Source organism: Galeopterus variegatus, unplaced genomic scaffold (genome assembly GCF_000696425.1).
Source record: "Galeopterus variegatus unplaced genomic scaffold, G_variegatus-3.0.2 Scaffold593, whole genome shotgun sequence".
Classification (NCBI taxonomy): domain Eukaryota; kingdom Metazoa; phylum Chordata; class Mammalia; order Dermoptera; family Cynocephalidae; genus Galeopterus; species Galeopterus variegatus.
In genome coordinates, this window is record NW_007726704.1 from 358486 (window position 1) to 381010 (window position 22525).

Sequence of the window (22525 nt, forward strand, 5' to 3'; positions counted from 1 at the left end):
CTTTTCATTCTTATGGTTATGCAATTATTTCTCATTTTAAAGGATAATTTGTCCCAGAGTCTAGCTATATAGTACAATCTCAGTCCATATGCCATTAATTTGGGTTGTGTGATAATGTTTATCTATTCACCCATTCCCTACTTACCTTTTTTGACACTGTTCAAAGATCACTTTTCCATATTTTTTGTACCTGCTCCTTATTTCTTTAAGAAATGCTGGAACTTACCACAGTACACTGCCACTAATCACCTCAGACTGTCATCTCTCTATGCTCAGTGCATATTAAGAGTTCATCGAAAGTTTATTGAATCAGTGCTCAGTGAACTCAATCTAATAAAAATAAGGGCCTAGGAGAAATAAATTACTAAAGCATTTCCCCTGGAACATTCATGTGTGGGCAGTTTAAATATTAGGTTCCCAAGCATTTGAGAACGGGCTCTTTAAGCAAGCCATGAACTCAGTTGAAATAGGAATTTACACCCATGGAGTGCAGGAAAGGACTTGTATTAACAAGTTACACTTAGTGGCAAACAAGACTTGATGAAACCGGGTCCGATTTCCACACCAGATTATAAATTACCCAAGGGCAGAGAGTAAATCTGCTTTATTCACCAACATATGCCCAGATCTCTGCACAATGCTTACGCTTAACAAACACCTGTTGTGAACGAATGCACTAGAAAGTCTAGTGCACTAGGAGGGCCTGGCCAGTAGAAGATAAGAGCGCGTATTTGGGGTCACACTGTCCGGGTTCCACTTTTGAAAGCGTGTGACACCGGCCACTTGACCTCCCCAGTAAAAGTGCTCTACCGCCCAAAGGAAGTGGGACCCTGGCCCGGCTATCTTTCCAGGGCTTAAAGCTTAACATTTAGTAAGGACTCGAACTGAGGAAGTCAGAGTGGCAGAGCAAAGTGAGACGACAGTGAAGAGGACGTCAAGGCGCTTACTGACATCACAACACTGAGCCATAGAGCCAACCGCGGCGGCCGCAGGGCTGGCAGAACCACCCACCCCGGGCAGTGCGTGACCCTCGGTCGGAGTGACCTCCGCGCCGAACTACAACCCCCGGCAAGCACTGCAGCGCCCGCCCCTCGCCGGCCTATGGGGCCCGGGAGCGGGGTGGCCAACCTGCCGGTCCCTCGGGTCCCCTCGGGCCCTTTCACTCTTGCACCCTCCCCAACCCCAGACCGGATATTTCAGGGACTGCGAAACTGCTACTCTCCCCGGTGTGGCGCCGCTCCCCCAGGAGTCGCCCGGACAACGTAGCCCGCCCGACTTCCCGTCAGGCTTTCGCGCCTGGCGCTCCGGCAGTGACAGGCTGGAGAGGGTGGGCGTTCCTGCTCGGGAGGACCCCGCCGCGGCCCCGGAAGCGCCTCATCCTGCGCGGCGGTCGCTGTGATGGCTGCGGGGCTGGGCGGCTGACCGCCGGGCTAGGAGCGGGCCCAGCGCCCCAAATCTCGGCGGCTGCTGTTCGAGCGCGGCCTGCGCCATGGCCACCTCCGCCGGCTCCTCGGAGCACTTCGAGAAGCTGCACGAGATCTTCCGCGGCCTCCATGAAGACCTACGAGGAGTGCCCGAGCGGCTGCTGGGGACTGCAGGGACCGGTGAGGCGGGGGCAGGCCGATCTGGGGGGAGCTCGGCCTCGCGCTTTGGGAGGAAGAGCCTCCATCCTCCTCCCAGATCCGGGCCCCCTTTCTGCTCCTCATCCTCAGAAATGCTCTCCAGGGCTGGCTGGGTCCCAGCGCCAGGAGCTCCCTGCTGCCGTTTGGGGTGAACTGGGGACGTGCTCAAGGATAGACGTCCGGTTGTCGTCTCTCTGCGATCCCATGACCCTCAAAATTTTCTCTTTTTTCACTGTGACAAGAAGAGTATACGGTTCTTAAATGTGCTGTCCTGGATTTCAGTAGAATGGGTATCTTGCAGCTCTATTTTGTTTTTACGCGTTTAAAAGCATTATTCTCGAGAGAATAATACTTATTCTGATTTAGAAAACACGTATTCTATTTTATAGAATGAAGTGTAGCCCAATTCTGGGATGGCAGTAAAGCCAATCGACATCTTTGTACTTAGAGAGAGAGAGAGAGAGAGAGAGAGAGAAAGTACATAGTTTTCACCAGACTTACAAAGGATCCGTAGGTAGCCCCAAAAGGGTTACAAACCCTAAAGAATCATAATGTGTGGGGTTAGTCTTCAAAACCAGGATTGTGGCATTTAGGTGTGGTTCTGTTTAGAACTTTCTTACTGCTGAGGCTATTTCCTTGCCCCTTAGTTTCAGGACTAGGGTTGCTGCAAGCTCTGCCTGGAGGAGCTAGAGTTTTTCAGCTCTAAATCAATAGGAAGACCTACTATATAGTTCTTGCTTCTGAACAAATAGATCTTGATGTCAAAGAGGATAAGACTTTGTTTTATTGTTTTTACTTCAGGCTCAGAGCTTGGGTGTTTGCTCTGTGAATTACCCAAGGTCTTATGAATTGAATGACTCTACTGAGAATGAAATTCATACTTTTGTTTAATATATGTTTATTGAGAGGCTGCTGTGTGCCAGGCAGCGTCCTAGGTGCTGGTTAATAGTGCAAATTACAGTGAAAAAGACATACAAATCTTCATTCCAGTGGGTAGATGATAAACATTATATAAATATCAAGATGTAGTTTTAAGGGCAAAACAGGAAAATAAAGCAGGGTAAGGGAATGGAGGAGGGAGGTTTCAATTTTAAATAAGGTGGCTGTAAAAGGCTTCTCTGAGGAAATGGCATTTGAGCAAAGATTTGAATGAAGTGAGGGAGTAAACCATGCAGAAATCTGGGAGAAATGAGTGTCAGGAGGAAGGAATAGCACTGTAAAGGTCCTTAAGCAGAAATGAGCTTGGAGTGTTGTAAGAAGAGCAGGGAGGTTGGTGTGTTTGGGATAGAGTGAGCAAAGGAGAGAGGTGGGCAGGGCCAGATCATGAGGGGCCTTGTAGTCCATGGTGAAAGATGTGCATGTTTTTGTAAATAAGATGGGATGCAGTTAAAAAGTATTGTGCAGGAGCTTGGGATTTGATTTATGTGGTTGAAAAGTAGTCTGCATTTTTAGCCTGGCATTGATTTAAATTTTGCAAGGTCTGTTTCTGTAAGGCTAAATAATGCAAAAAGTGTTCTGTTTTGAAAAATAGAAAACTGAGTTAGTTGTATTCACCTTTGTTGTCTACCTGGCTGCTATGGTTTGAATGTGTCCCCTAACAGTCATGTTTTGGAAACTTAATCCCCAATGCAAATGTTGAGAGGTGGGACCTTTAAGAGGTGATTAAATCATGAAAGCTCTGCCCTCACGAACGGATTAATGTTGTTATCGGGAGTGGACTTGTTATCAAGAGAGTGGGTTGGTCATAAAAGCGAGCTAGGCCTTCCTCTCTTGCTCCCTCACGCTCTCCTGCCCGTCCACCTTCTACCATGGGATGACTGCAGAAAGAAGACCCTCACAGAGGCAGGCCCCTCAACCTTGGACTTACCAGCCTCTAGAAGTATAAGAAATAAATTTCTTTTCTTTATAAATTACCTAGTCTGTGGTATTCTGTTATAGCAACAAAAAATGGATTAAGACACTAAACTTCTTCCCATTTCTGCAAAGAGGGTAATCAGAAAAGTGTAAATTTCTTTCTTTCTTTCTTTCTTTTTTTTTTAAGATGACAGGTAAGGGGATCTTAACCCTTGACTTGGTGTTGTCAGCACCAGGCTCTCCCAAGTGAGCTAACCGGCCATCCCTATATAGGGATCCAAACCCGTGGCCTTGGTGTTATCAGCACCACACTCTCCCAAGTGAGCCCTGGGCTGGCCCATGAAAAGTGTAAATTTCTACCCAAACACAAAATTGCTGTTAACAGACTTAGTTATTTAACAGATAAGTAAACAAAGTATACATGTCCCCAGAGTTATAATAAGAATTTCAACAACTTTATCCCCTTATTCACTAACTTGTTCATACTGCTCAATAAAGATTTGTTGAATAAATTGAATTTAATTAAGCACAGTACTTGTCTGAATCCTTTTTCTAGTTCAGAAACCACTTCATAAATTTTTCAGAGCTTTAATGCCCATCATGAATTAGTAGACACTACATAATGTTCATAGCACAGCCCTTGCATGTAGTTTTGCCCTGTAATTAAATTCAATCATTTTTCAATAAACATTTATTGAGAATTATTATGTATCAGCCACTGTGCTGGGCCTGAGGACTTGGGAGAGTTCTTGTCTTAAAAGGAAGCAAATTTACAACAAAGTATGTGATGGATCCTAAAGTAAAGTTCTCTGAGACCATTAAAAAAAAGCTAACTTTAGGACCGGCCCGTGGCTCACTCGGGAGACTGCGCTAGTAGTGCTGAGGCCGTGGGTTCGGATCCTACACAGGGATGGCTGGTGTGCTCACTGGCTGAGCATGGTGCAGACCACACCGTGCTGGGGGTTGCCATCCCCTTACCGGTCAAAAAAAAAAGCTAACTTTGGGTGTGTGGGAGAAGGGAAGCTTTACAGAAAGAACTTCAGACTGAATGAAAGGCTTTTTTTTTTCTTCTTTTCCTCTCAAATTGAGCTGCTACAATATGTAAGAGGTTGAATGGGAGTTAGCCACACAGAGGGGAACTGGGAAGAGGCAACAAAGGAATAAAAAATTAAATACATAGCCCCTCCCCACCACCATCCATGGTCTCACTTTCTGAGGTTTCAGTTACCCACTGTCCAAAAATATTTAGAGAAACACACACACACATTCACATATTCTATTACAGTGTATTACTGTTATAATTGTTCTATTTTATTAGTAGTTATTGTTAATCTTACTGATTTATAATTAAACTTTATCATAAGCATATATGTATAGAAAAAAACAGTATGTATGGCATTTGGTACTGTTCGAGGTTTGGGGCATCTACTGGGGGTCTTGAAATGTACCCCCTTCTGATAAGGGGGCCTCCTGTACTCCCAACTATGGAACTTAAAGTATATGTGGGAAAGTAGTAGTAGATGAGGAAAGAGAGACACAGCCAGATCCTGAAGGGACCTAAGTGTCACATTTAAGACATTTGACTTGATACAGAGTCAGTAAAGAATTTTAAGCAGCTGATTAATATGGATTTTATTTTAGAAGGAGGGCGCTGGTGGCTATATACAGGACAAGAGAGAGGCATAAGAATCTGGGTACGGGGGACTGTATAATGAGCCTTTGTGGCAGTCATCTAAGTAACAAGGGAATCTAGAGAGCACTAAATCTAAGAGGTGGTTCTGAGGCAGAAATCAACCAGCCTGATTGGATATGATATAGGGAGAAAGATTCAAGGGTATCCGTGTTTTCTTACTTGGTCAATTGGGTGAATGATGAACTTTAGAGAAGTAGACTTTTTTGCATGGTGAGTGAGAATATCAAGGGTACCTACCTGTGGAATAGAGATTATAATGTATGTCCATTCTAGCCTGACAAAGTATTTCTTCTGCCATTAAAAATAACATTTCTGAAGAATATTTTATATGAATTAAGAAGCAGTATAGTGTAATATTTAACAGTAGGAATTCTAGAGCCAGACTGCCTAGGTTCATATCCACCTCTTAGTAGCTGTGTGACTTGTCAAGTTACTTTAACCTAACTAATTTCCCCTGCCAAATGAGGATAAATCAATGTCTACTTCATAAGGTTTTTGTGAGAAGTAAATGAGTTAATATATGTAAATTCCTTAGAACACTGCCTGACAATAGTTAAGAGCTATTTGCTGTTGTTATTAAAATATGGGAAATTGGATATTTTATTTAAATGAAAAGTAAGAATACCAGCTCTGTATACAACTACTCTTACCTTGGTCTATTTTTCTTTTCCAGAGTACTTTTTTTTGGTGGCTGGCTGGTACAGGGATAAAACCCTGGACATTAGCGTTATCAGCACCATGCTCTAACCACACGGGCTAACCAGCCAGCCCCTCAGAGCACTTGTTTTCTAACATACTAGACATTTTACTTAGTTATGATAGTTATAATATATTCATCTTCCTTTCACTAGGACAGTGATTTCAAAGTGTGGTCCAGGAGCATCATCATCATCTGGGAACTTGTTAGAAATGCAGATTCTCAGGCCTCACCCCAGACTTACTTACTTAGAAACTGTTTTAACACAGTCTGTTTTAACAGCCCTCCAGGGGATTTCTGGTGTAAGATTAAGTTTGGAAGCCACAGAGCTAGAATATAAGCTCAATATTTTGTCTCTTTTGTTTATTATATATCCTGTGGACCTAGAACAGTACCTGGCACATACTAGGTGCTCCATAAACATTGGTTGAATGATTGAATGTTTACTGTGAATTGGTGGGAAGGAAATAATTATATGCCTGAGTGTTGAAACTGAGTGTGGTTTATTTCTATTCTACTGTTTTCCACATTTTAAAATGGATATATACACCTGTTAAAATAACAAAAACAAAAAAGATCTTTATTTCCTCAAAGTATAGTTTTATTTCCTCAAAGTATATTCCATTTCTGCCTTTGAAAGATACTAGATACGATGTGTCCTATTTCAGGCAGTTTTTGTGCCAGCGACAGTCTATTATCACATACAATAATTATTAATTTAATTTTACATTAAGCATTTACAGCCATAACTTTTAGTCTTGGTTTTGCAACATCTGAAAAGGTCTCTCCCAGTATTTCAGAGTGCTGTGCTGTAATCTCTTAATCTAATTAACATGTTAAGTGCCCATAGTCCTAATTTCTGGTTGTGTTTTTATGGTACCTGAAGACAGCTCTCCATATGTCTTAATGAATGTGGTAAAATTACTGAAAGTTTTCCATTTAACTTACAATTTTAGTATCTATATATGAGATCCAATTATTTTGGGAGCCAGAAAAAATAATCACTATGGAGTACCATATGCAGCAGGCTGGTAAAAACCAATTACTCAAAGACTGCAGAATTTTAATTATTTCAACTCTCTTCATATTGTTTGGTGAATTTTGTTTTTGCTCTTAGGTCTTTCTACCTGAGGATTTACTTTTTTTTTAAGAGTAGTGTTTTTTATTCACCGATAAAGTAAAAGTCTGTTTCTAGATATTTCTTTCTCATATATGTTAATTTGTTTTATTATTAAGCAAAGCCCTATCAGGGGAGGCTTCATCTAGTCCTCAGACTCTGATCCATTTTCATCTTGACTAATCTGGAAATAATAAAATTCTTATGTCTCATTGTCAGATGCAACAACACGAAGCCAATCAGGAAGATTGTTCTTCTTAAGGTATCCTTGGTAAGGGACTGAAATACCTTTTAGAGAACTGCTTCTCAGAAACAACTGTGATTTTTATTCTTGAGGCATTCAATGTGAACAGAATTCCCAAGATTTCCAGTTTTTCCATTGATTTTAACCTTCTCCCTTAGAAGGTTAAACCATCTGAAATTTCCAGAATCAAAAATTCCATCTTCTACTGGATAAATAGAATTAAACTTCCAGGTTGACCTCTTAGACTCTTGTTTGTTTGAGGCACCATATTGAGAGCTGGCCGTGGGATCAGAGGGTGGATTTACTTTCAAAAACAATGGTAGTTCCTATTTATTGAACCCTTACAATGCCTGGCACTTGCTAAGTGCTGTTATGTGTATTATTTCTTTTAACCCTTTCAAACAACCCAATGAGGTCAGTACTATTATAGTCCCTATTTACAGATAAAAAGGTTTAGAGGGATCTGATGCTTTTAACTCCTCTATGGTGTGAGATCAAGTAAACTGTGTAGTCTACAAATAGAGGACGAGGGTCAAAGAAATGCCACAGTAGGGCGCCAAAAGCAAATTAACCACATATTTTTGAGATCCTAGTGAAACTAAAGTTGTAAGGGACCAAGATTAGTCATTCTTGGGTTGGTAATTCAAACCTGCATGAAAAAGAGAGGTTGTCCACCTTGGTCAAACATTAAAGTAGGTTTTCTCTGGCTGTTTTTCAGAGCTGGCTGTTTCCATTTTATTCTATGTCCAGTAGATGGTGCCACCATCCACCCAGTTTACTAAACAAGCTGGTCAGTCTCAAGAGTTGAGTCCCTCACACATGACCAGTTTGGCAGGCATGTGGAGTTGGGGATAGTGGTGTTTGGAGTGGCTCATTCTTCTTTCTGGTGCCCATTCTACCCAGTATGCAGTCCTGGTGTTTTGTAGTTGATTGTAGCATTCATTCTAACTCCCTAAAAAAGTAGAGTTTTTGTCTTATTTTTTAACAGATTTTATCAGTTGCTAAATACTGTACCCTGGGAGTACAAAAATGACCCTCAATTGTATAGTGTGATGTTCAGAAACATTGGGAGTCAGGAGACTTGCATTCTAGAACTAGTGTTGCCACACGTTTACTCCTTCTGTGACTTTGGAGTAGGCACTCAGTTTGTCCAGACTCTACTTTCCTCAGCTGTAAAATGAGGTTAGACTAGATGATCTCTGAGGTCGATGCCAGCTCTAACTTTCACTGGTTTCACAATTCTGAGGCTAAAATAAGGCATAAAAAGGCAGCCGTTGATCTCTCTCAGTTGGTAGAGATCAGCCTCTTTTGAACCTTTAAATATCTGCCTCCCTGGCTTCATCATCAGAGGGAATAATTTAAAAGGCTTTTGTTTTGTTTTAAATCTTAGGAGTCCATAAAGGATTTCATAAATGTAAAGTTCTTCAAACTGTTTTCAAAGGGAACATATTTCTTTTAAAAGTATATAAGCTATGGAGCACTCATAGGAGGAAATGTGTGTTTTATGAAATCAGGTAGAAAGAGGGATATTCCAAGTCCAAAAACAATGAGAATAACAGAACAACACGAGGTGAGTGAAAGGATACAGGTTCTGTGGTCTGCTCTTCTCTGCTATTTTCATTTATGTACTTTCCTTGAATCATTCTAGAATTTGCCTCCTGAGAGTGCAGATTTTCACATCCATTAATAAAGGAAAAGTGAAGGAAGAAACTTTACAACCAACACAGTTGTAGAAAAATCTGAGGAAGAGAATGCACGTATGTGTACAAAACTGCTTCATACTGTCTGGCTTGGATTAGGAATGAGTATGGTTGAGTTTGGAACTGTGCTGATTCAGAGGAATGATGACACTCAGCACTTTTGTGACTTTTGTGAAAGCTTATTACGAAATAATATGATACTGCTCCATGGAAGTAGCCATTCTTGATTTGCAAGTATTACTTCACTGCTGGGGGCTAAGAACACAGCCCCCTCACAAATACTAACAGCTACTTTGGTGAATATTCCAGTTATTTCACAGATAGTCAAGATGCATATATTTGACATGACTGAACTTTCCTCTGTGTTTTTTTTTTTTCCCCTTTTTTTTGTCTTTTTTCATGACCGGCAACGGGATCGCAACCCTCGGTGTTGCGTCCGCACCTCGCTCAGCCAGTGAGCGGCCGGTCTGTATATGGGATCCGAACCCTAGGCGGGAGCGCCACTGCGCTCCCAAGCGGCACACTGTAGCAGTGTGCCACCGGGCCAGCCCTCCTCTGTGTTTTTTAAAACAACAGATGGAGCCATGGGTTTTGTGAGTAGTGTGGAGAAATAGTTCACCTGGAGTGCCCTGTATATATTAAAGGAGTGTCACATGACAATGAGACATAGCAAAGGGTGTGCCGTCATTTGCTCTTTCCACATCCGAAATGATTTATGATGGTTTAAAAAGCAGCAAACAACTGAAATATTAGGCGCTGTTGTGATTAACAAAATGTGAATCCATATAAAGCATTACAGTGGCATTGCATCTTATGTGGGGTTGTGTTCAAAAGTCAGGGATTAAGATGAAAATTAGTGTAGACAAAATTATCCAAGAAAATCTCAGAACAGCATATTGAGTGCCCACATGTCATCTCTCATAAGCCCAACTCACCTATCTTCTTTGGCATTGGAAAAGATTGCTCTTTCTTCAGTTGATGGCAGCGCTGGCTTGTATATAAGTCATACTGAATGAAAAATAAATAGCTTTAAAGACCACATCCCCGTACATGCTAGAACATGGATGAAACTTGAAGACATGCTAAGTGAAATAAGCCAAACACCAAAGAACAAATATTGTATGATTCCACTTAAATGATGTAGCTAGTGTAGTCAAATTCACAGATTGGGGAGTTTGTGTTTAATGGCTATGAAGTTTCAGTTTGAGATAATGAAAAAGTTCTGGAGATGGATTAGTTTGATGGTTGCATAACAGTGTGAATGCACTTAATGCCATTGAACGATACACTTAAAAATTGTGAAAATGGTAACTTTTATGGTATGTATATTTTGCCACAATTAAAAAAAAAAAAAAAAAAAAGACTATCCCCAGACTGTGAAGGTAATTCCAAAAGATGACATTTTTAAAAATTGCAAGCAGTAGTAACTTTGTGGTAATAAGTAGATTATGTCTCAATTTCCAGGGAGAACATTCATTTTTAAAATATTCAGGCTGCTCGTAATGAACTGATGACCTACTTCCTCATTTTATAGCCAAGGAAGGAGGAGAGGTCTCAAAGAGATGAAGAAAATTATCCAAGTTTACACACTGAGGCAGGCCCAAAGCTGGTACTAGAACCTAATCCCACTGATGAACCAGGGCTTTCCTCCCTACACAAATGTTTACCATGTGACAGCATTCTAGTACCCCCTTCATAGTTCAAGTACCATTTTTACTATTACTTAATCATTTAATTAATATAAACTTATTTCATGTAAAATGCATTTAATACACAAAGTTAAAAGTTATTTTAAAAGGAAACTTTTTTTTTAATGGAAAATCTGTGTAATCTACCTAAATGATCAGAAAAAAATACAGTGAAGGCAAAATAATACTATTTTAGTTAGATGTTATTGCTTTGAAGAGGAAGCCTGTTTTATTTTTGTTAAAATGGGAGATTGGTAATTTTTAGGTATTAAAGACATACTAGCACCAAAATAACATAATGGGAAGGGTTGAAAGAGAACTGAAACAGAGAATGATGTTCTCATTGTGCTCATCATTACCCATGCCACCATCAGGGAGAAACCACTACCACACCGTACAAACTGTACAGGCCTGAACCCTCAATAAGCAAGAGGAAAGAGAAAAGGTTGAGAATGATTAACTTAGACTTGTAGTGTTTCTCAGTAGGGTTCTATTGGCTTTCAGGACCAAATAATTGTTATGCAGGACTGTCCCAAACATGGGTATTGTTCCCTAGGTACTAAATGCCAATAGTAATACCCTTCCCTCTCTCTCAATCATTGTGGTAACAAGTCCCCATACATTTCTAAATGCCTTTTAGGGATGATTAAGTGCTGATACCCCCACCCAGGGAGGGATGGGAAGTTTAAGCAGAGGGAATGGCCTCTACAAATTTATGGAAGCAGTAATGAACATCTGATACTTGTCTATCGTTTCTAGAAGAGAAGAAGAAGTTGATCAGAGATTTTGATGAAAAGCAACAAGAAGCAAATGAAACGGTGAGAAAAGGGAGCAAGTCCTTGTTACTTCTACCTAGTGTTGGTCTTTTCCAGAAGAAATGCTATGATCTGATCAGATTAACTGTTCCTCTCTCTTGATCTTGGTTATTTCTTACTAAATGAGGCCAACTGATGGGGATTGGTGTTGAGAGGGTTTGACAAATACAAATGAACAAAGCTTGAAAACTCTCCTGCAGTATGAGTCGTTGATAATATATTCCTGATATGAGTAGTAAGGGCATTTTCATACCTTTACCCGAGTGGTCTTTTTAAATCTCTTTTTAAGAGCTGGCCATTAAGTTACTGTTCTTTGTTAAATTTACTGTCATAGAAACTGTAGCTCAGAGGTGGTTCTAGCCATGTTCCTTTCTGTCTTAAAAGACAGTATAGAAGCTAGATTTAGTACCCTGGTCAAGACATGAATAAACAGGATGAGTAAACAGGATGTCGGTTCAGGTTGCTAAGCAGTTTAACAACTGCTTCTCCCTTCACCTGTGGCTTTTCCTCAAAAAAAAAAAAAAAAAATTTATTTTCTCTAACCTTTGGAAGCAAGAGTCCATCTAGCTCCCCCTCATTAGGCAGTAGCTTCAGCAAACCCGTCAGGACTGAAATCCAAGTGAGTGGTAGTACTCTCCAGAAATGGTTTCCCCTAGTTTTTGCTACCCCAGAGTGGACTAAAAGAAAAATTCTTTTCAGGCCAAAGAATTTCCTTCTTTGTTGAAAATCAACTTCAAGTTCCCAATTATCCCAATGAAGCTCTGAGAAGTTAAGCTTATCTGCATCCTTTCCTCTGTTCTGTGTCTATTTTAAGAAGGACCAAGGACCAAGCCAGCAGTCTGGAAACAATCTCTGTCATAATGGGAATACTAGAAACTAGAATCTGTGTACAGTTGGGCATATCCGTGATACCTGTTATATAGCCAGTCTCCTCTTTCAGTTAACATCTTGGTAGCATTTTTGAAATCTTCTATCTACTGATTTATTTGTTTCGTGCTGACACACTTTCTGATTTTAGCAAAATTAACAATCCTACTCTGATCATCCCAGGCAGATGAAAATAATTTAGGGACTCTTGTGAACATGTCCAGGTGTTACATTTTACTTATCCCAGGAAGGTGGAAGGAAATATACCCCAAAGCAACCTGCTCTGTGGACTGACATGGACACAAACATAACTGATTTTCAGAAAGAGGAAGAAGACAGTAGACTTCAAAGAGCTTAACAGCAATCTTGAACCATACCAGGCTAAAAACTTGGTATATTGGAAAGAGCCAAGAATTTGAAGATTTTGAATCTTTTTTTTTTTTTCCTTTTTGTCTTTTTTCGTGTCTGGCAACGGATCGCAACCCTCAGTGTCGCGCCCGTACCAGACCGGGACCGGCAACGGGATCGCAAACCTCGGTGCCATGCCCGCACCTCGCTCAGCCGCGCCTGCACCTCGCTCAGCCAGTGAGCAGGAACCGGTCTGTATGTGGGATCCGAACCCTCGGCGGGAGCGCCACCGCGCTCCCAAGCAGCGCACTGTAGCAGTGCGCCACCGGGCCGGCCCGAAGATTTTGAATCTTGACTCCTCTTCTGTGTGATCTTGAGTAGGTTTAAATCTTATATATGAAATGGAGAAAGTATTTCCTACCATACTGATTTACCGTGAGGATTGAATGAGACTGATGTAAAACATTTAAGATATGAAGTGCTTCTTTTAGTTTTTTCATTCATTCATCACATATTTTTTGAATGTCTGCTCTATGCTTGCTAGGCACTATGCCAGGCATTTGGAATGAGGTAAACATGCCAGACATGGTCCCTGCCTCATGGAGCATACAGTTGAGCATTTGAGGTAGTCTGTGGTTTGATTAATCCAAACTAGGCATATCCCCAAGATGACAGAGGAAGACCCAGGCCGTTGTCTCACTTTATTCTGCCTTCCCAGCTGGCAGAGATGGAGGAGGAACTACGTTATGCACCCCTGTCTTTCCGTAACCCCATGATGTCTAAGCTTCGAAACTACCGGAGGGACCTTGCCAAACTCCATCGGGAGGTGAGAAGCACACCTTTGACAGCCACACCTGGGGGCCGAGGAGACATGAAATATGGCACATATGCTGTGGAAAATGAGCATATGGTAAGCTTTAGCTGCTTTTTTTTTCCTTAAGGGCCCTTGGTACAGGAATTAACTGTATAGTGAACTACAGTTCACGTTATCAATGTATATTAGACTCCTGGGTTTTTTTTTACTCTTTTCCTTTTTCCTGCACCAAATTCTCCTCCGCTTGGATACTCACTCTTTCTAAATCATATGCTTATTTAGACTTTTTTGTATCCTTAATATATATTTAAAAAAACAGTGCTTTATATTTAGTGGCATATAAGTGTTACCTGTTATTATATCTGGACTCTGTATTCTGACCCATTGATCTAATATTTTTTCCTCTTGAGCTTTTATTTTTTCATATAAACTTCAGAATCACTTTCTCGAGTATGCCAAAAAAATTCATTTAAGGTTTTAATTTATAAGACTATTGTTACAAAATTAATCTGAGCTTTCCTTTACCTTAATATCAAGATGGCCCAACAACTGAAATACGGAAGAGAATGTAGGATGCTTCTCAAGAATGGGCTTTCTAACACCTTATTCTGTTGTACTGGAAATGAGCCAGACTGTATCCGTAGCCTTCAGGATTCTGATTGATAAAATTGGACTAATTTTAAATCTGTATTCTGAAACCATCTAGAGAAGCTGGATAGTTAAAGGAATAACACTTTACAAAGATTAAGTTTAATGTGCTGCATTTGGATTATATTCCATAAATACATTACAAAGTAGAAATTGCCTGGCAAGTCGTGTGGAAGAGAGATGGAAAGTGGCCTACCAATGCAGACTGAACATGTATAGAAAGGCTATTAATAGTTTTTTTTTTTTTTTTTAAAGATGACCGGTAAGGGGATCTTAACCCTTGACTTGGTGTTGTCAGCACCACGCTCTCCCAAGTGAGCCACAGGCCAGCCCTATATGGGATCCGAACCCGTGGCCTTGGTGTTATCAGCACCACACTCTCCCGAGTGAGCCACAGGCCGGCCCTATTAATACAGTTTTAAACACATAAATCCCATTTCATGATGCATCTTGACTACAGTTTGAGACATTCAGAATGACACTGGCTTGACAGTGCTAATATCAAAACTAGATATTTTGAAAGTGATGTAAAATTTTCAAATGGATACTCAGGAGATTGTCACAGATTGGAAGCTGTCATAAGATCACTTTTGAAGGGAGACGGGCAAAAGGCAGGCAGGTGGAGCTTGTTTAAGAGCAAGTTGCAAAAGTGACTTTGGTCATTTGTTACCCAAAAAGGGGGATGAGGGGGGATAGGTCCAAGCAATAATCTTAAAGTTAGTTTCAGAAATTATGAAAACATAATTTAGATATACATACCACCTTCAGTAGAATTATTCCAAATCTGCCTGATGTTGATTTGTGATCATATTGTCTTTTACTTTCTTTAGCCTTATCAGTTGAAAATCTGTATCTTTTATTAAAAACTTTTTTTCTTCCTTTGAGCTAAGGTAACTGGGTTTATTTGAACCTCATTGAGTGGTTTCCTCATCTAGCTGGACTATATGGCACTTATTAAGTGAAAATGCTTCTTACTTCTGCTCCAGGAACCTAACTTTTAGCTTCTTGATCGTATTCCACTGCTAGTAGTCACCTGCTCTATAATAGGGCCTCTGTGAGCTGGGCCTCTTTTGATTGTGTGTGCTCTGAGTGGAGTTATTAATAACTCTAATAACTTAGAGTTGCACTCATTTCTATCAATGGCTGTTAATTCTGGCTTGACAAAGGCTACTTTTGTCCTCATGCTGTCTGTGCTTCAGATTATAGGTAGAGCCAGACCTTCAGTGGGGATTTGGAAAATTAGGCCACATGGGAAATTAGGGCAGCTGGGGAAGCTTGCTTAGGCCCCAGATACTGTCTTCGCTGAAAGCGAATCACCAATGTAGCAACTGCAAAGTTTTTTTTTTGTTTGGTCTGAGGTGAATTTTTTGGGGGGGTTCACCAAGAATATAGCCACATAAGTTTTTTCCAGAATGTGGCTGTGTCACACTTCTAAATGATTTATATGCTGAAAAAGAATAGCTTATTTATGGTTCCTCAGTGCTAGGCAGGTTGGAATCTTTAATAAATTAATCTGTTTTCTAGGGCTGCAGAATTTAGTTGGTTTGCCTGTAGCACTACCAAAGTTACATGCAGGCTGGCCGGTTAGCTCAGTCAGCACAGTGTTGTAATACCAAGGTCAAGGGTTTGGGTCCCCTGACTTACCAGCCACCAAAAAAAAGTTCCAGGATATATGCATTATCAGGTAGCTTCTGCACCTCCCAGATCTGAGCTGCTGCCTCTCAGAAGTTGCTAGTTCAGGAGGCATGTGGACCGGTGCAAATCATCGCAAACACAGGGAAAATGCTCCAATGTTTTTAATCCTTTCCTTGCCCCACTTAAGTGTCGCAAGCAGTGGAGTGGGAGGTATTGTGATCCTGTTGATTGGATTCAGGTTATGCTCTAGTCTATGACCTTGAACAGAATCTTGTAGCTCATTAGCATCTTTGGTTCTGTCTTAAAAGTAATGAAAATTATTGCTCACTATATCCCTTCTTACACAAGTAAGGTTGTAAATAATGTGCTGACAATGAATATATAATGGACAAAGTCTAATATTTCCCTTCCATACTGACAGAATCGGCTACAGTCTCAAAGGGCATTGCTTTTGCAAGGCACTGAAAGCCTGAACCGGGCCACCCAAAGTATTGAGCGTTCTCATCGGATTGCCACAGAGACTGACCAGATTGGCTCAGAAATCATAGAAGAGCTGGGAGAGCAGCGAGACCAGTTGGAACGTACCAAGAGTAGAGTAAGTCTGGGCAGATGGGGAAGGTAGATGGGCCCACTACACCCAGATGCCATACTAAAGCCAGAAGCTTACAGCAGTTCTGAATTCAAGGAATAATCTTTTTGAGGTTCTTATGCTTTTCTCAATTTTTAGTTTGCTTGGCTGAGAGGAGAGCTGCCCTAGAAGTAATTTTACCCCTAAGATTTAAAGGCATCACTGGAAATTTTTGTTTTCATAAAGGAAAAAAGACTGTGAAGGAACCTGATTTCTGCATCTATAAGATTGCAGCCTCTCCATCCTTATTAATTCCTGTATTATTCTGTTGCTAATGAGAGGTGATATGTCAAAAGGCACTTAAAAATTCAAAGTCACCAAAGATTTTAATTTCTCATACATCTAGCGAGGTATTCTGCTATTCTTATGAAAACATTGTCTACTGATAAGACCCTGTCATTTAAAGCCAGGACTATATTCCACATGTCATAAAATAGTTGCACTGATTTATATAGGTATATAAATTATAGTTCAATACTGGACTATAACCCTTTACTGTTACCTAAGGTAAGTTGGATTATTGTAGGGGAAAAACAGAGATACTTAGGCCAAATGATAACTGTATATCGGGGACTTATCTAGTATCACTCTAAGAGGCTCTGAAAAATAACATTTCTTTCCATAAATTAATCTACATAGGAATTTAAAAAATAGTACAATTTGCCAATGGAATACTGTATTCTTAATAGTGTGAGGCAAATCCAAACCAAAAAACAGATAGTAGATTTGGGTAGGAAAGTAACTAGCTCAATGTGGGGATTTGAGATTTTCTTATACATCTTAATAGCTGCAATTCTCCATTCTTAAAACAGAGTGATGCCCTTCCTTCAGTGAGAACTCACAAAGTACTAAATTCAAGGCAAGTTACGGAGAATGCAACTTGCTTACATACTGTGTGATTTTTGAATGTACCAGGTGGATTCGTTGAATTTAAAAGCCAAGGAATGATCTGAGAGATTAATTTACCAAAGTCGCTGGGAAATGGGAATAGATGGCAGGTGGCACTGTTGAAATATCTTCTAGCTATCTAGATTAGTAACAGGCAGTCAAAATGGAAAGGTCAATGGGGGTTTATTCTTTTCGCAACTCAGTGTAAGAGAGGAAAAAATAACCAGATCCCGAAAAGGATAACCCAACAGCCTACAAAAACAAACACCAACTCAAGAGCCTCTCCTTGAATTTGGCTGATGAAATTTATCTTAAGTTGCTCAAAGTTGTTTCATCTTCACCTGTCACTGGCTGGGTACAGATGAAGCCTTCCTGTTTTGAGTAGCCAAGGTGAAGGATTTGAAGTCCCGGAAGTCTGTCCGCCACAGCAACACTGGGATATAATGATTCCTAAGCCTACTTGAGGAGTACTACTCATATGCAGAGGCCTTCATTTAAATGGGTTTGATTTCATGGAGTTTTTCAACATAGACCCTTAAAACCTAGATAGTTTAGGAATGTTCAAATTCTATAGTGTCTACTTTTGAGAAAAGGAGGAAATAATTGCTATTTTCTCTCCTCAGCTGGTAAACACAAGTGAAAACTTGAGCAAAAGTCGAAAGATTCTCCGTTCAATGTCCAGAAAGTAAGTTTTTAAAATAGTCAAATTAATATCTCCTAAGTCTTAATGTTTCAACCAGGAAAGCTTAAAAGTGACTTACAAAGATCCTAATAAAACACCTCAATACTTGATGCTACATAGTCCTGCTATATTAATATCACCCAGCACATCAAAAGAAATAAAGTAATATGGTCTTAAATATCCCAGGATAAAGTCCTTTGTTTTGTTTTGTTTATTTTTTTAAAAGATGACCAGTAAAGTTATCTTAACCCTTGGCTTGGTGTTGTCAGCACCACGCTGTCAGTGAGCAAACCAACCATCCCTATATAGGATCTGAACCTGTGGCCTTGGTGTTATCAGCACCGCACTCTCCCGAGTGAGCCATGGGCCAGCCCAAAAGTCCTTTGTTAAAAGTATAATGTGGGAATAATAGAGCTTCATATTCCTTGTAATAATATTGATAAAAACTTGATTAGCAAACAGTTTTTAGGGCTGGCCAGTTGGCTAGAGTATGTTATAATACCAAAGTCAAGGGTTTGGATCCCTGTACCGACCGGCCACCAAAAAAAGTTTTCACTGTTACTACTTAGTGCTTGCCCTTCATGGAAATCAGCCCCTTTTCTGGGGGGTTGTCTTGTTAGCAAGAAATAGACTTTAAGAAAAAAAACAAAAAAACCCTTGAGGTAAGTGCCAACAAACAGCAACAGAACCAGGACAGAATGGAAATATTGCCGTTGGGGGTAAGTGGGTAATGTGCATGACCTTGGGTACAGGTGGTCTGGCATGAAACAAGACTACAACCCAGTCATGGAACTAGCAGGAGGAGTAGAGTCTTCCTAAACAGTGTTATCCCTAAGTTATAACTAAAGAACTTTATGAGTTCTTACTGTTAAGTGGCTGTGTGAGCAAACAGAAAATCTGCTTCACAGTATCCAGCCTTGGCTCCAAGTGTTAAGAATAGAAAGAAAAAAGGTTATCCAGACTTCTGACTACTTCCCACTTTGCTTCTCTTTGTAGAGTGACAACCAACAAGCTGCTGCTTTCCATCATCATCTTACTGGAACTAGCCATCCTGGGAGGCCTGGTTTATTACAAATTCATTCGCAAGCATTGAACTTCCTATAGAGGGAAGGGTGTGTGGACCAGAACTTTGACCCTGTGAATGAATGGCCTTAGGGATGTGAAATAAACATGTTGCTGCTGTGGGCCAGCAGTTCAAGGATGCACTGTGTAGCCAGACTGGGAGGAGGGAGGGAGGATGCAAAGCCACTTAAATGTGAAGGAACAGCAACCAGTATGATATACCAAGGTAATAAATGCTGTTTATGACCTTATATTTACATAGTACTACAACATATTAATACCCCGTGAATTGCAAAAAACAAATACAGTAATATTATTGATCACCAAAACGGGTAGGGAAACTTTACAGTTGTGAGAAGGTGCACATGTTCTCATTCAGGCAATACTGACCCAGATAATCATTTAACATCTATCCCCTCAAATGCCTCACAGTTGTGGAATGCCCATCATAAAACATGTCAGTGGATACTATTCCCTACATTCTCACACGTTCTTCATTTTCTGATTCATCTGGACATCTGGGAGTAGGAAGCTGGTCATAGACAATGTGCCCTCCTTCCCTTGTCTGACCAAAACTTGAAGCAATCACATCCACTGCCAGGCTAGCCGTAGCCTTTGCCTCTTCTTCTGAAGTGGCCTGAGGATTGACTTCAACAAGATCCAGTGCCGACAGCAACCCTGGAATAACAAAGTATGATAAAACCTCAGAAAATTCCCTAGCTGCTACTTTTAATGAGGGTTGTCCCACCCTAAACAGGGAGAAACAGGACAAGAAGAACAAGCCAAGGTAAAAACAGGAGTCATTTTCTACTTCAAAATTCATTCTCTCAGCCATAAATTTAAGTATACTAGAGTTGGATTAAAAGAAACCTTTCATGTAATGAAATAAATCGTCCTTGTTCAACTAAATAGGCATAGCTGTTAGGCTTCTGGATAAGGAAAGAACTTTGGAAAGACTGTCCAGCCTGCTTGTTAGGAAAATGTGTGTGCCATCTCCTGTATAACTAGGACCCTTCTGTATGCCTGCTTAGAAATGAGTGAAGAACTAAGGCAGAGGAAATCTCCCATTTCTCACTAGCCAGAGCTCTATTCCCACTATTGAACTCTTAACACTATATATCTCTTAAAGCATCAAACTGCATGCTCTGAAATATAGTTATTACTGAAAACCTTAATCTTGCTCCTATGGGCCTGAGCTGAGGGCAGGTTCTACGTCTGACACTTTTTTGGTCTCCCATCAGATGGACCCAGTATCTTGTAATTGGTCAAGAGAAGATTCAGCTATACATTGATTGTTTAATTTGGACTCCAGTTACCTCCTCTGAGGATTTGAGAACTTGTGCCAAAGTACTCAGCACTGTTCCTTTGGCCTAGGGCAGGCTGAGGGGAAGGGAAGATGAGACCAGAAGAACCTATCCAGACCTGCCCTCCACTCCCATCCCCCCCTTCTCTAGAGAATTTAACTTTTTAATTGGTTATTCTGGGTGAAGTTAGTCTACCTCATCAGGAGTCATCTGAACAAACTAGTATTCAAGCATACAAGTATCTGAGAATATTCAGGGGAGCCATAAAGTCTGGAAACATGGGTAGTAGATGCACCTAATGGTTTATTGGTATTACATTATAGGTGAAATGCCATTATATTCAATGTATCTTCCCTTATTAGCAATGCATGGTTGAGTACACTGTGCAAAACTGCAATGAACAGGCATGTTACTGTAGCATTTCCATCATGTCCTGCACATGTACCTGTGTCCCTGATGATTTGTGTCTGATATCCACTGAATAACCCTGTACTGTTAGCATATCCCAGTAGAAGTAATCAAGAGTTTGTGCTATTAAAAAAAAAAAAAAAAAAAAATATATATATATATATAGCCTATGTTGCCAGACAACTGCCACCCTGTCAATTAGTTTAAGCAAACTATATATAGAGTTAAGTGTCGTAACAGTCTTGGAATAAAATAATATTGCAGCAGGGGAAGGGAGGGACAAGGCATGACCACTGCCACATCTAAGTGCTAGAGGTTATTAACCCCTGCTCTAAGTGGTGTTTCTGGGAAGCAAAGTGGAGTATTGAACTCCCAGGTTCTCTGGCCACTAACACAAGGGCTACTGGCAACATCTAAGATCGTGGATGTGAGAAGGAGACTGTCTTGCCACTGTCAGATCTCATAGACAAGCACTGTCTTCCTCCATTTACTGCCTAAGGCCCAGACCATTTCTCAATGTCCACTTCTATACCAACTAGTCAAGGGTTCCCGATAGCCCTGGACTTTTCAATCTAGGGTCTCTATGCTGCTTTCTACACCCCAGTTACTGAAGCAGCATCATGTGGTAGTTTAAATTTTGGAATGAAAAGTCATTTAAAATAGCCTTAAAACCAGAAAATTCTGACAAATGGAAACTTTGCAAACAAGTCTGAGTTTTGGGACAGTAAACCCTTGCAGCCACTCTTGATAATCTAGATTTCATCTAACTACTCTATCAGCCATTCATCTAGCTCCTATCAAGTAAGCTGTAGTATTTCTCCTATATAAAAGGACCCACGATATTGTCCAACTTGCAAATATTTTCAGGAAAAAAGCTTTAACTCCAAATTCCCAACTCCCAGTGAACTAAGCTCTTAACATTAGAGTAAAAATTATAACTACCTGGCTTTGCCTTCTTATCTTAATCTGTCTTTAGATAACACAGACATAAGGAACTGTATCAGTTTGGTAATTTATTCTTGTAAATAATTTAATTTTTTATTACTGTTATTATTTACATTTAAATACTTATAAATAGGAGAGGAGGAAGTAGAGTAGGGGGGAAAATGTGTTTAAGTAGACACAATTTTTTATTGAATATTACCTTAGCATATTTTTGTACCAGCCAGGTCTAAACATGCCTTAAAGTGACTTTATCCTTTACTAGCCTGGCCATATGATTTTTAGCCATAAAAGTTTAAGCAAAAACAAAGTCTGCAATGGCATGGAATAGTAGGAAAAATACCCTGCAGATAAGAGAGTTCAGCATATTTACTTACATAGTTAACAGGCTGCAGACCTGGTTGCTACATACCTGTATTGTGTATTTCCTCAGTAATATACATGCCTTCTCGATAGGTCAGTCCCCCTACAACAGGTGTTCCTGTGGCTGGTGCCAGTGTAGGGTCAAATGCATCAATATCAAAACTCAGATGGATTGGCCTTTGTCTCCTAGAAAGGAAGAGGATAAGAGCTTACTTACCTCGTTGTGTCTTCCTATGGTTGCAACTCCTTGATTTTGTTGCTCTTGGTACTGGTACTTTGTTAATATAGCCTATTTCCAGGTTTCATGTTCCTGGAAGTTACTGAGATTAGCATATTAGCTTACTTACCACTTAGTTTACCACTTTGTGGTACTGCCATTTGCTGTGCATGCCTCAGACAATAAGTACCTCATAAATTAATAAGTGTCAATAGAGGGAATTCTTTGCTCTCAGTGAGATTTGGCTGTGATGTATTTTAAGTTGCCTTGATATAGGTTACTATTGCTG

At 40.3% G+C, this 22525-nt stretch overlaps 2 protein-coding genes and 1 pseudogene across 2 annotated transcripts; 1 reads left to right on the forward strand and 2 right to left on the reverse strand.

Moving 5' to 3' along the window:
• Positions 1–1292: 1292 nt before the first annotated feature.
• On the forward strand, positions 1293–19141 carry VTI1B (vesicle transport through interaction with t-SNAREs 1B). The gene is made up of 6 exons (XM_008570325.1): positions 1293–1604; positions 11375–11433; positions 13364–13555; positions 16164–16337; positions 17882–17943; positions 18937–19141. The coding sequence occupies exons 1-6, from the start codon at positions 1490–1492 to the stop codon at positions 19031–19033; spliced, it is 699 nt and encodes a 232-aa protein (XP_008568547.1). The 5' UTR covers positions 1293–1489; the 3' UTR covers positions 19034–19141.
• On the reverse strand, positions 7076–13419 carry LOC103588604 (annotated as a pseudogene).
• An 80-nt stretch (positions 19142–19221) lies between the features above and the next one.
• On the reverse strand, positions 19222–22318 carry LOC103588603 (arginase-2, mitochondrial-like). Its single transcript, XM_008570324.1, has 2 exons — positions 22069–22318; positions 19222–19680 (listed from the first exon to the last, which is right to left on the reverse strand). Exons 1-2 carry the CDS (start codon positions 22097–22099, stop codon positions 19478–19480), a joined length of 234 nt encoding a protein of 77 aa, XP_008568546.1. The 5' UTR covers positions 22100–22318; the 3' UTR covers positions 19222–19477.
• Positions 22319–22525: the final 207 nt, after the last annotated feature.

Coding starts and splice junctions, on each gene's coding strand:
- VTI1B (XM_008570325.1), top strand. CDS start 1,490: ATGGCCACCTCCGCCGGCTCCTCGGAGCACTTCGAGAAGCTGCACGAG. Junction 16,338..17,881: donor TGGAACGTACCAAGAGTAGA/GTAAGTCTGGGC, acceptor TTCTCTCCTCAG/CTGGTAAACACAAGTGAAAA. Junction 17,944..18,936: donor CTCCGTTCAATGTCCAGAAA/GTAAGTTTTTAA, acceptor TTCTCTTTGTAG/AGTGACAACCAACAAGCTGC.
- LOC103588603 (XM_008570324.1), bottom strand. CDS start 22,099: ATGTATATTACTGAGGAAATACACAATACAG. Junction 19,681..22,068: donor TGAGGAAATACACAATACAG/GTATGTAGCAAC, acceptor TTGTTATTCCAG/GGTTGCTGTCGGCACTGGAT.